This window comes from Aegilops tauschii, chromosome 7, assembly GCF_002575655.3.
Source record: "Aegilops tauschii subsp. strangulata cultivar AL8/78 chromosome 7, Aet v6.0, whole genome shotgun sequence".
Taxonomy (NCBI): Eukaryota; Viridiplantae; Streptophyta; class Magnoliopsida; order Poales; family Poaceae; genus Aegilops; species Aegilops tauschii.
The window spans coordinates 561,606,819-561,619,548 of NC_053041.3; the positions used below are offsets into that span (position 1 = coordinate 561,606,819).

The window sequence follows — 12,730 nt, forward strand, 5'->3', positions numbered from 1 at the left end:
TCAATCAACTTAGAAAATTAGTTATTTCATAGTCGCTAGATCAATGTTTGGTTCTTAGCGTCAACTTTGATATAGTTTTTGCCTGATTTTTTTTTTCCATTTTGGCACATATAATGTGGTCAATGACCACACCATCGTTATTGGAGCCACATAAGATGATTTCTCTTTTATTTTTTTCGCTTCGGAAATTTGGTATTAGCTGTGTTGGTCCCTCACTTCCAATTAAAATCGCAAACAACTTTCCACAGCAATAATAGATAATAATAAATATTTAAAAAACAGAAGTTTCTTCCTATGTGCTCATATACATATTTCAGAGAAAACAAACCGAACTTTCCAGTCCAGTGAATTAGTTTTTTCTCCTAGTGTTTTTTTATTGCTTGATGCTACAGAATATGGAGTATGATCAATCATGCGTACTACTTTCATTCATGCGAAAAATAATGATCTATGCATATGGCAACATGTAAGGCTAACTCCAATGCGCAACCCCATCCTGTCCGCTCACGTCCGTTGGACCAAAACGGATAGATGACGCGGCTCAACGCGCGGCCGCATCCTCAAATTTTGTCTATTTGGCGTCCGGCCCGCCCATTTTCGGCGCAAACATGCGCTCGGTTTGCGTCCAGACGGACGCCGAACGGACGGGCATGCGGTTGCGGATCGTCCGCCTCGGGGACGCGTGGCGGCCGCCCAACTACCACCACCGCCCAAAGTAAATGCACACGCACGACGGGCCCGACTATCAGCCACATGCATTTGCGGTCGTCGTCCTTCTTAAATTGGAAGCCGTGGACCGGCCAGTCCACAGCTTCCACTTCCCGGCCAGCCTGCCTCCTCAAATCCCGACAACAAACCCTAGCCCTCCCCCTCTCCGCCGACGACAATGGTGGGGCGATGGTTCCCCGGCCGCAAGACGATGCACGACCACGAGGCAGGGTCGTCGTCCGGTCCCCGTCGCCGCTCCTCCCCCTCGCCTCCACCTCCACCTCACCCCCACCGGCCGCGTTCCGTATCGCGTCGGGCGGCGTCCCACCTTGCCAACGGCCGTACATCAAGGCGGAGGTGTGCCAGCGGTATTGGGAGACGCGCACGCCGTTGTCGTGGGGTGACGAGCACCTCCCCAACAACTGGCACCCCTTCGCCGACCGCGTGCCTATGCCGCCGGCGACGGTGAGCGGCCGCACCCGTCGGGATGAGATCCAGCGTCGCCGCGCCTATCTGCCGCCGGAACTCCTCCACGACTATACGTGGTGGACTTGCCGCTCTGGGATTCGTGGCTCCGCGACGAGCACGACATCCGGCGGCAGTCCTATTTTCCAGGTCGCCCGCGCGCCTCTGGCAGCCACCTCCATACGCCGACCTCACCGGCGACGAAAACGAGTAGACGGCGGCCACGGCAGGCAACAACGTCTAGGGCAGCGGCGATGGCCGCTTTTTTTGATGTTTTTATTATGTTGTTTATATTAATGTGTGAACTTGGGGTGATGTGGACGTTTTAATGCCTGCGTTTAATATTTTCGAGGTTGTTTTATGTTTTAATTTTTTTGGTTTTGGGGTTTATTTTCACGTCCAAAACAAACGGACGGTTTGGGGTGCGGCCGACCCGTTGGGCGCACCGATGCCCGCACAACCACAAGCGAACGGCCGTGTCCGTTTTTCTGCCCCAAACGGACGAAATTCGGGCAAAGAAGACGTCCCTTTGGGGTCGCGCGTTGGAGTTGGCCTAAAAACGCGCGCGGTAAACTGGCATTTTAGAGCGCGCGGGACGTTTTCGCGCGCTCCAGCAGAGGCGGGAAACTAGCACGCGTGGGAACGATTGCGCACGTGCGATAAAAAGCGGGAGCTCGCGCGCTAGATTTGGCACACCGTGTCCGGCGCGCCTATAAATGGCAGCACCTTTTGCTGCTCTCTAGTCGCTCCCTCTACCGCTTTCTCTTCTCGCCGCCGACACGCCACCATGCCGCCGCGACGCCGGGGAGCTTCTGGCCACCGCGGCGTCCACGTGCATCCGTCCGGCTCCTACTCCGCCGAGATTCGGTCCGGCGACGTGCGCCTCGGCCTCAGAACCTTCGACACCGCCCACGAGGGCGCCCGCGCGTACGACGCTGCGGCGTGGCGCCTCCGGCGGTCCCGTTGGGACATGAACTTGCCGGACGTGGCGACGCGGGAGCAGGCGCAGGAGTTGGCGCCTCCCCTGGCCGAGATGGACGAGGAAGCCATGGCGCTGTGGTGCCAACGCTTCCCGGAAGACGTCATCAACGAGCAACAGTTCTTCGTCGAGAGGAGGGCGGAGAGGGAGGAGCGAGCCGCCTATCGCGAGGACAAGCGAACGCAGAAGGCGGGCGCTAAATTCAACATCGCGCTAGGAGATGCGTCGACCTGGGACTCCAACGACGAGCGGTTCCTTGACGCCTACGCTCGGACGTCGGGGGAGGACATCACCGAGGCAGAGTCCGAGTCGGAGAATGACGAGTAGTAGTAGTTTTTCGTTTTATCTATCTATCGTAGGAGAAGGCTATGAACTATCTATGCACTATTTTATATCGTAGGAGCAGGCTATGTGATGAACTATCTCACATTTGTACTATCAGAGCCAAATGTGTATCAAATCATAGTTAAAAATGATAAAATATAGCACGCTTGCTGGAGCGGCTCGGACGCGCTTTATTTTGCGGCGGCCGCTGGAGCCAGCGCACGTCGCGCACAAAAGCTGGCTCATCCGGCGTTGTATTCTCTTTTTTAGCGCACCGCGCGTTGCGCGTATGTTGGAAATGCTCTAAGGATGGCACACACTCCTAGACATCCAAGCCGGCAAACGGGAGGCGTGTGCAAACTGCATGGCGTCCGGTGCCAATTGGCAACAGAATCGGAAGTACCTACGCAATGCAATGCGCCGCACAGGGGTGAGGGAAGGGTGCCAGTGCCACCACGCAGGCCGTGGCCATGATTCCGACTTTTGGATCATCTTTCCACCCCCGCACGCGCCGCCGTCGCGGCATCATCACCATCATCGCTGCTCGCTCCATGCCCAGCCAGCTCCTACCCGTTGCCCGCGCGCTCGATGCCTCCAGGCCCAGGCCGCCGCCGCCGCCGCCGCAGGCAGGCACAACTGCTGGTGCAGCAGGGCAGGAGAAAAGGCCGGGGGTTTGCCCGTCCCGACCGTTGGGAAGCTGTGCGGCTGCGCCTCCTCCTCCACGGTTGTCGCTGTCCAGAAGAACCTGACGACGTGTGCCTCCAACTGTCGATGCGATGCACGTAGCCACGTAGAGCGTCTAGTCGTGGGGGGTCTCGCCGTTTGTGTCGGTCGCTCCTCGTCCGCGCTGACCGATTCATCGGAGCTCACAGGAGAGCCTGACACCTTTTAACTCTTTTTTCATCAAATCGGATGCAAAATTAGCCCTGACAATCGGGCCACGAAGCCCTGACACTACGGTCATGATGTCGACAAATGCACAGGTTTCTTGGTTACCTGTCAACGGCGCTTTGCGAGAGCAAGCCGCAAGCTTGCCATTTGACAACGGCCAAGCATGTCCCCAGAGGCCAAAGCCAAATCGGTTCCGGCCGGCACCCGGCAGCGAGCATGCATGCGTGCGTACGTACATATCCATACACGAAAACAGAGTGAAAAACAATTCGCTCACGCCGCGTCAGTGCCAAATGTCGGGGACAGAGGCCATGGAGGGAGGAAAGCGAGCTGCCCGTGAGCCTCCATTTTCATGGCGCCGGTCGAGCCTTCATTCCATCACCTAAATGGACAGGCAGCACATGATGCGACGAGGGACGCCTGGCGGGCCCTGGCCGGCAATGCATGCACCCCCACCTCGTGATGCGCGGGAACCCGCTCGTGCTAATCACTCCGTTATCCCACGCGCAAGTGCCTCTCACAAGCGTACCGGAAGTCAAAACTATTTTTATGGTGATAAAAAAACAAATTTATGGTCCACTAGTCCTAACTGGAACACAGATTCTGTTGTTAACAGGTTACAGGAACATGTTGGAATGTCGGTCTGTTGACCTACACTTTTTTTTGCGGGGAGTTGACCTACACTTATTTGTTGAGAATTATCAGAACTGCCTGCCAGGTGCCCCGAGGAAGACATAATTCTCAGGATATATATACTTTGGAGAAATTGCATACCCTCCCGAGAATAAGTTATTTTGGATAATTCCATTATTATTTTTCTTGAGTTGATTTTTTCCATTATGTAGAAATATGTTTTTACATAACTTATATGGTTTGTGGGACTGTGCACACATGACTTTTGCATATGACCAATATTTGTGCAAGTTCAGAAGAAGACTCTCATTCGATACAACTTCGTTCTAATTTCCTTTTGGACAACAACTATAGCATGCACCCGGACCTTTAAAAGAAAAACATGGTTATCTTTGTGGCACAACCAAACATCATCCATTATACATTCATGTAGAGTGCTACAGTCATCATCTTGACCTGAATCTTGGGATAATTGTGCCGCCCATGACTCCCCTAACTCATCGTGGTGTACTCCGGAGCTAGCCCATGGAGTGCAACCACCAAAACTATAATCGAGTGTGACATCCATCAAGGCCGCGACGGGAATGGAGCAACCGTTCCAACCATCTCCAAAGGTGATGAGACTTGCCAACGGGGGTATCAAAGCGAAACCTAATAGATGTCTATATAAAGGGATTATATGATGCACTAAAATTTGCTCTAAGAATATATTATTTTATAAGAAGTTTGCAAGTAATAATGCTCAGATATTAGAAGGACCGTCCATATCATAGCTGTCTATATCTTTTGGTAAAGACTAGTCATTTTTTGTCTAACATGAGATCCTTATGCAACGTCTCTTCATGTACATACACCATCACGTGCATGGACCACATGGATGTGCCCTCCTCAACATGTTGATGCAATCATTATCTTTTCGTTATATCAAAATTAGTGTTTTCTAACTTCATGGAATGTTATATATCCATACAATGTTCTTGTTTGGTTTTTGGCGATACAAGATGAGAGCATGTACATACACCATGACACACAAGCACTTTGCGGACCTCCCCCCATCCCCCCACCCTTCACTTTTTTTGAACACCCCCAACCCTTCAGCTAACATTAACGAGATGATGTAAATATCATTTTTAGACTATTTCAAAATTAATGCTTTCTAACCATTCTTTGTGGAACGTTATATCATCAAGCAGCGTTTCCTTCTGTTTCTGCAATTACAAAACGCAGACCCATGCATACACCTTCACACACATGGCGCACGCAAAATGCAGCCCCATCAACAGGGGGTGCAAATTTTATTTTATCCTTTAAATCGTACTGAATTAATGATTTCTAACCATACCGCAGAAAGAACAAGCTAAATTAATAGAAATATTACTAAACTAGTTAGTACCATGAAACGGAGCACAACGTCTCTTAAAATCACACATTTACATATTTCTTCACAATGCTTGAATTTTTTTTAACCTGAAATTTAATAGTATATGAAAAACAACAAGTGGCATATGACAGGAAACAAAAAATCAAGCAATACTTTGCAACGGGCCGATGATACTCTGCCAGGGGCTCCCAAATTTCAAAACCCAGTTCGTTGTTACTTTTCGTTGGGGGCGAGCTTTATCCCCTCATGTTTGTTACGATCCTCCGCCTCGCATCCGATCCCCGCCGTCGATCCCCGATCGCGCGGCCAACGACGGCCGAAAACCCCGGGCCGCCACCTGGCCGCCCCTCCCGCAAGGCTGACACACGCCTGCGACGCAACAGCCTTTTCTGCACCCAGTTTCCGTTCCTTCCCTTCTCCTGCCATCTGCGCAGCCCACCACCGCCACCACCTCCACCTCCACCTCCCCCAAACCGCCTCCCTCTCGCCGCCTCGCGCAGTAGCTTCTCCCCTGCCCTCCCCTCCGCCGACCCCGTGCCTCGTGATGCTTTGACGCCGCCGTCGGGAGCTCCGCCCGCTGGTCGAAGCGGAGGGAGGGAGGGAGGCGGCTCAGACGGGAGGGGAGGGAGCAGAGGAGGAGGAGGGCAGGGCCGGGAGAGCGGCGGCGGAGGAAGATGTTCGACGGCCTCATCAACTCCAAGTTCTACAACCGATGGTACGAGATGGGATTCGCTGCTAGCTAGTTTCGCTTGGGTTCGCCGGGTTCCGGCGAGCTCGTCGGAGTCCTCGGGGCGTGGGTTGCTTAGATGGGCGGTTCCTTCGTCTTTTCGAGTCGAATCCGGTGTGTCCAGATGCTGCTCTGCTGCTTGGTCCCTGGGCTGCGCGGCCCCAATCCGCGCGGCGTGATGTTCGGGATTTTGTTCCGCTTCGTGCTTCCGAACTCGCTGGGTTCGTGGCCAGTTTCCTCCGCATTTGGAGGCTGTTTTCCCCTGCCGATTCTCTGCTTTGTTTTAGAAGAAGGAAAAATACCCTGTGCCGCGTCGAATTTGGGTTCCATCCCCAGTCGCATTTCCGGGCGATTCGGTTGCGTTAATTTCGTTGCTGTTTGTCGCATATAAGCATCCTGTGATGCCGGATAATTTGGCTGACCGAGTGCTGGGTTGCTGAACAATGGATGCAGCAAGCACGCCTTCAAATGCATCCGGACGCGGCTAGTCGTCATACGGCGGAAGAAGCAGGCCATGATCGGCTTCCTCAAGAAGGACGTCGCCGACCTCCTCGCCAACGGCCTCGACATCCATGCCTTCGGACGGGTAAGCAATTTTTCCAGGTGTTTCTCTCTTGCCCAGCATTTCCACTGCTGAGGTGCATTGCTCAGGATTGGTACGAATGGTCCTGGTTGAAGCCGAATTAGAGAATGTTTTTGCGCTCTGCTCCCCTTTGTCCACAGGAGAACTTGGCAAAAGCTTCTACTCATTGGCCGTCAAGTTCTAGTCATTTGCTAGAGGAGAATTGTGACTGTGATGACTGAACATTGTAGTTCTGTTTCCTGTCTCTGCTTCCAGATGGATGCGCTGATAATGGAGATGAACCATGCTTCGTGCTACGACATGATTGAGCAATATTGCGATTTCCTTGGAAAACAACTCAACAGCCTGCAGAAACAGAGGTATATCTATCTGGCTAACTCAACTCTGCACCCTTAAGTTTATATTCCTTGTGGGTCAAAACAGTAGGAAAGGATGTCCCACTATTTCTGTGGTCAACGAGAAGCAAAGTTTGTTAATGGCCAAGAGAGTTATGCATCCCAACTAAACTCTCTTAGTGGGACCCCTGTGCGGCATTTTATTAAGGAATCGATTTAGCAGGACTGTAGCATCCACGGTATAGGATTCTTCTGATGGTCTAGTTTTTCTTGGATAATGGAAGACCGTAGCCTCTACATCAAGTGAAGCACACGTCGAGCTGATGGTCTAGTTTAGTCTATACAAAAACCTTTCTGTTTGGACCTTCAGTTGGTGAATATAAAATAGTAAAGGCCAATTGACCTTTTTTTCCAAGAAAGGCCAATTAACCATTATTAGTATGCATGTGATTGCTTTAGTATAAAATCAGTGTGTCAAGAGAGTTTTAAGTCTTCTTTTTTGTGAATGATGAAACAGAGTTTTAACACCAAAATATATGTCTTTGATTCTTTTTATGGTCTATAGTTTAGTGTTATCACAAGCATTTTTTCTGCATGGAGCTTTAGTTAATGAATATAACCATTGACAATATCTCAGGGGTGCAAGCAAACAGGTAGTTTATTTATCTTCATTTTTGCATCAACAGGGATTGCCCCCAGGAAGCCATGGAGGCCGTGTCAACTCTAATTTTTGCTACTGCTCGGTTCCCAGACTTGCCTGAACTGTGCGACTTAAGGCATATATTCACAGAAAGATATGGTGGTTCTCTTGAACCTTTTGTTAGCCTGGAGGTGCGAGAGATGCTCCAATAATTTATTGTCCTTTAAATTGCTTCATAGGGTTCTACTTAACCTCATTAATGTTTTTGTATCTGCAGTTTATCCGGAAACTTGAGTCTGAATTATTTACAAATGAGGAAAAGTTTCAAGTAATGCAAAGTATTGCTGAAGAATCCTCAGTTGGTTTTGACATGAGGGCATTGGAAATCAAGTTATGGGCTGCACGGGAGTCTGAAGATGTATGTTTACATGAACTTGCGTAAATGAATTTACTACTCGAACAATGACATGTGTCGTTAACTTGGCATCTTGGATTTTGTATTTCAGGATCTTCTCGAAAAGGATTCAATGAAAAAGGATGAACCGGCAGTGCCTTTGCCCATCAAGCAGAAGGAGGATGGTCGGTTAAATGATAATACTGGAAGGAAGAATTCTGATAAATCTCATGGTAAGGAACAATTGGAGAAATCAGTTTCTCCTTTGGACTTGAAAAGAGAGAACACTCAAAAAGATGATAATACCAGAAGGCGGCATGCTGACAAAGCTGATGGTAAGGAACATTTGGAGAAATCAGTATCTCCTCTGCAAACGGAAAGAGAGGAAGCTCAAAAGCGAGTTCAGAAACTGAAGAAAAAAGATGTCCGCCCTTCCGAGAAGGAACTGATGGAAGCTGTGGAGCTAGATATCAATGGCCTACCGAAACAAGGATCTGGTTCGGTGAAATTTCCTGAGACAGAAAGCAACAGAATAGTTCCACCAATTGTGAAGCCAAAAGAAACAAAGAAAGAACATGGTGTCGAAAAAGAGAATAACAGGGGGCTTGGCTATCACCACCGATCACCCATACCTGGCCGTCCTGATTATACCAGAATACATGCAAACTTAGGGTGCAAAGCTCTTGGCCTGCAGAATCAAGGACCTACTTCACCGAATCCTTCAAGTGGTAAAACTACAAACAGGCCCCCTCCTACTTCCAATCCGAATGGAGCGAAGGGAAGGAATTGTGATGAAAAAGAAGAGGGCAACAGTTGCTTGCGTGACAGACCACAGCACTTGGAAGATCTCGGACACACTGTGCAAAATGGACAGCGAGCGCCACACGGGGTGGCTAATGTGCAGCCTCCTTATGTCAAACCTAAACTTGGCATGCAGCCTGTGAACGATGATCCTGCAAAACCAATTGACAGGAACTGCAATATGAGTGAAAGGACAGATCGCTTGGCTGACAAAGGTGTGCTTCGGCCTCTTTCTGTCAGAAGGAGGCCAGCAGCACCTTCTTATGATGAGGCACCTAACGGTGAAAAGGCCACAAGCCAAAAGGCTAACTGTCACAGAACACAACCAAGTAAGCACAAGGGTGCTAACGAGGACTATGACCGGAAGGGCAATGGTGTTGGTAATGGCAGGAATGTTGAGAGAACTCCTAGTGGTCGACCAAGTCACCCAGGCATGAGAAACGGAGTTCTGTATGACGATGACTACGATGGACCCATGCAGCGGCCTAAAGCAGGCGAAGATGAGACTGACATTGATTTTGGTAATATGTTGCCTCGGACTGCAAATGGCCATCATCGACTCAATAGCAGGAACATTGATGCGCACGGCGGAGATCCCGATGAGGAGGAGAGGATGATGGACAAACTCCTGATGCATTATAGCAAGAAAGGTTCAGGTACCGATGAAACCCAAACAGCAACAGTAGAAACCAGCAGAACTGCAAACTATCATGGAGCCCAAACGCAATGTCAGCAAAACGGTTCTTTGAACACTACAGGAAGAGCGGTCTCGCTACCGCATGAATCCATCAGCCCGGGTGAAGCTGCCAAGGTTCCTGCTCGGTCCACCTCACTGAGGTCAGACTGTCCTGGGGTGGTGCGCGTGCACCCAAAGATGCCGGACTTTGAGGAACTGGCTGCCCGCGTCATGGCTCTGAGGAATGCTTGAGGAGGATGCACAAAAATTGAATATATTTGGCCTGTGTATACTTTCAGAATTGGAGGTTTCTGGCAGTTTCTTCGCCGTGAGTCAGAGCTCACACCCTTTCTGAATTCTGAGACTGAAGAGATGATATGTGCATGTGTTTTCGCCTTCTTCTTTTTTCCAACATTGGTGTATTTTTCCAGCTTGAGGTTATCACTGCTGGAGTGGTGTTTCTTGTCTAGATTGGGCATTGGTACAGGGACAACAGGATACAGGTGATAGGATTTCGGTTTCGTTCTATAGCATATTGGTTTTGATGCATACAGATACACTTCAGACTGCAGTTCCAGAAATTAATTTCATTTGCTCCACCATGTACTAGTGCTTCAGAAAATTTTGATTATGTGTAAATTTTGTTGGTGGAGCCACACAGATTCTCTTCTTTCTCGTTTCTCCAGATTATGATGAGTTTGTATCATGGTTTCAAATTTTGGATCATGTGAACATTTTGGCCACTGAAATCTTGGTTTCCTGTTCGGCCAAATAACCGAATTTCACTTCAGTTGTGCCCACATCGGACCTACAGTACTTTGATCAGCTCGACGGCGCGCACGCACCCTGAGAACCTACGAACCGGGGGTGGAGAGCGGAGCACCGCCGGGCCGGCGATCTAGCAGAGGCAGCTCACCACGCTGACGACGAGACGCGCGATGCAGTCGTGGCCGCCGCCGCCGTCGCCGAGCAGGTCGTCCCTGACGAGCCGCCGCAGCGCGCGGTTCCTCGGGAGCACGCCGGCGCGGTGCAGCAGCGTGGCCGCCGCCTCCGCCGGCCGGCCCGCCAGGAACGGCCCCAGGAACCGCGCCGCCGGCCTCAGGAACAGCGGCAGCAGAGACTGCAAACACATGCCAAGAATTGTACTACTATGTAAACCACGGCCACGCAATGAGCGGCATATGCATCGGACGAGGCACAGACAGAAGATCAGCGGGTACTAGCCTGACGCAAGACGTACCATTGGATTGTCAGGACGGCGCGGCGCCTGGCCGGCTTTGCTTGCTCGATGCGACGGCCGCCGGCGTCAGCTGGCAGTAGCAATCAGCAATGGCGATGACTGGCGGGAGCAATGGCGATGACTGGCGTGGTTGCCCGTGCGTGCGTTGCGATTGCGACCTTGGATGGAGAGGCAGGAGCCTTTTGGGACGTGTGATCGATGGGCAGGTGTGCAAGCAAGCGTGCGTGCGTGCATGAGGCATGGGATCCAGACCGGGCGACGACGAAAACAGTTGGCGCGCGGCGGCACCTGCCATGCGCCCATCGTTTGGCCGCCACCCGCCGTGGAAATCCCAACGCCGCCGTCCGCATGGGCCTATCTCGGCCGCATGAGCCAGCCGTGCCTCTGTTGCTTCTGCTCCGCGTGGCGCTCTCTGCAGTGCCTTTCCTTTTTGATGGAGCACCTGTCGAGAGAGACACCTGTACGTGTGCTTTGCTTCTTGCAATCTTGCCGTCACCAAAGCTACCGAGAGCGTTGGGACACATGATCAGTGCTCGGATTAGCAGTATGTTTGCCCTGGATCGATTGACTGTTGCCGTCAACAAGCAAAGTCTCGCGTGCGTCTGCGTGCATGCAGCGTGTTGTTTTAAGTGGTAAACAGTTTAGCGACCAGCGCCGGCAAGCAAGGGATAAGTAATAAAAGGTGAAAAAGGCAGTCGCTCAGGGGGAGGAAAACCTCGAAAGAACACAAAAGAAATGAAAATATTATATTTATTAGAAAAAAAAGAAATGAAAATCTGCGTACGGACATCATCGAGCATGTTTGCATACCAGGATACGCACTATCTGGAGCACGCAAGGAACAAAATTCAAACCTTTTTGCTATTTTATTCCCAAATAATAACGCCCACATGTGTGACATATCTGCACTTCGCCCACATGCTTTCATCTCCGTCTGTTATATTTTGCACGAATCTTGAAGAAATCTGTTGGAATTTCAGTGCCACGTAGGCATAGCGTGTAGTGGGGGCGTTAGAGCGCTCGCGCACACAAACCGCAGCATGCGATTGCCAGCTGCGCCGTGTGGGCGAACCAGTTCCGGCCCACACAGTCACCACCCAGTCCACGCGCGTATGGGTGAACTGCTCTTCACCCACACGACGCTCGTACGGTGATAGATGACAACTGCAGTTGCACGTATGTGGCAACTAGGTAAACACACATGGCAACTATGATTTGTTGGTAGATGGCAACTACAGTTGCGCATACGTAGCAACTAGGTAAACACACATGACAACTATGATTAATCATACATGTCAACTATGGTTGGACCATACGTGACAACTAATTAATCACACATAGCAAATATTGTTTGACCACATAGGGCAAGTAGTTAAACATGGCAACTATGGTTTGATTACACGCGGCAACTACCGTTAATTAGACATGACAACTATAGTTAACCAAAACAGAGAAGTTGCCATGCTTACAACTACATTTGCCATCCCAGGTAACTAAAGTGTCATCCCGCGGGTGCGCCAGGATGTGTGGGCAGATTTGCTTCGCGCCACACGCGTGGGTGAGGATGAGTAGTAGTTGTTGGGCGTGTGCCACGAAGCAACTGCGCGCACACGTGTGGGCAGTTCTAATATTCGCCCACACATGGCCCGTGTGGGCTGCCTCCTGATTATGCCACACAGGGCGTGTCGGCGGATCTCTAATATGCCCCACGTGTGGCAGTTATCAGGTCCATTTTATTTGTTCTCCTCTTCTTGCTGAGCGCATATATCCATCATTTTTTTGCACACCGCATATATCCATCCTTAGGGAAACCCCAACTGATTCCCAATAACCAGTTAGAGGAGTAAAAATAAAAACCAGGTTTTACTCTTCTAACTGGGATCTAGCCCAGCCGTGCCTCACCTCCTTATTTTTACTCCACCGCTCGGCAACCGAGTAAAAAAAGAGCCACTT

The 12,730-nt window shown here is 50.6% G+C and overlaps 2 protein-coding genes across 2 annotated transcripts; both read left to right on the plus strand.

The window, feature by feature from the left end:
• Positions 1-1,960: 1,960 nt before the first annotated feature.
• On the plus strand, positions 1,961-5,366 carry LOC109752340 (ethylene-responsive transcription factor ERF071-like). Its single transcript, XM_020311231.1, has 2 exons — positions 1,961-2,271; positions 5,348-5,366. Exons 1-2 carry the CDS (start codon positions 1,961-1,963, stop codon positions 5,364-5,366), a joined length of 330 nt encoding a protein of 109 aa, XP_020166820.1.
• Positions 5,367-5,802: 436 nt separating this feature from the next.
• Positions 5,803-10,176, plus strand: LOC109752358 (uncharacterized). Its single transcript, XM_020311254.4, has 6 exons — positions 5,803-6,096; positions 6,562-6,694; positions 6,947-7,050; positions 7,713-7,857; positions 7,944-8,084; positions 8,173-10,176. Exons 1-6 carry the CDS (start codon positions 6,056-6,058, stop codon positions 9,787-9,789), a joined length of 2,181 nt encoding a protein of 726 aa, XP_020166843.1. The 5' UTR covers positions 5,803-6,055; the 3' UTR covers positions 9,790-10,176.
• Positions 10,177-12,730: the final 2,554 nt, after the last annotated feature.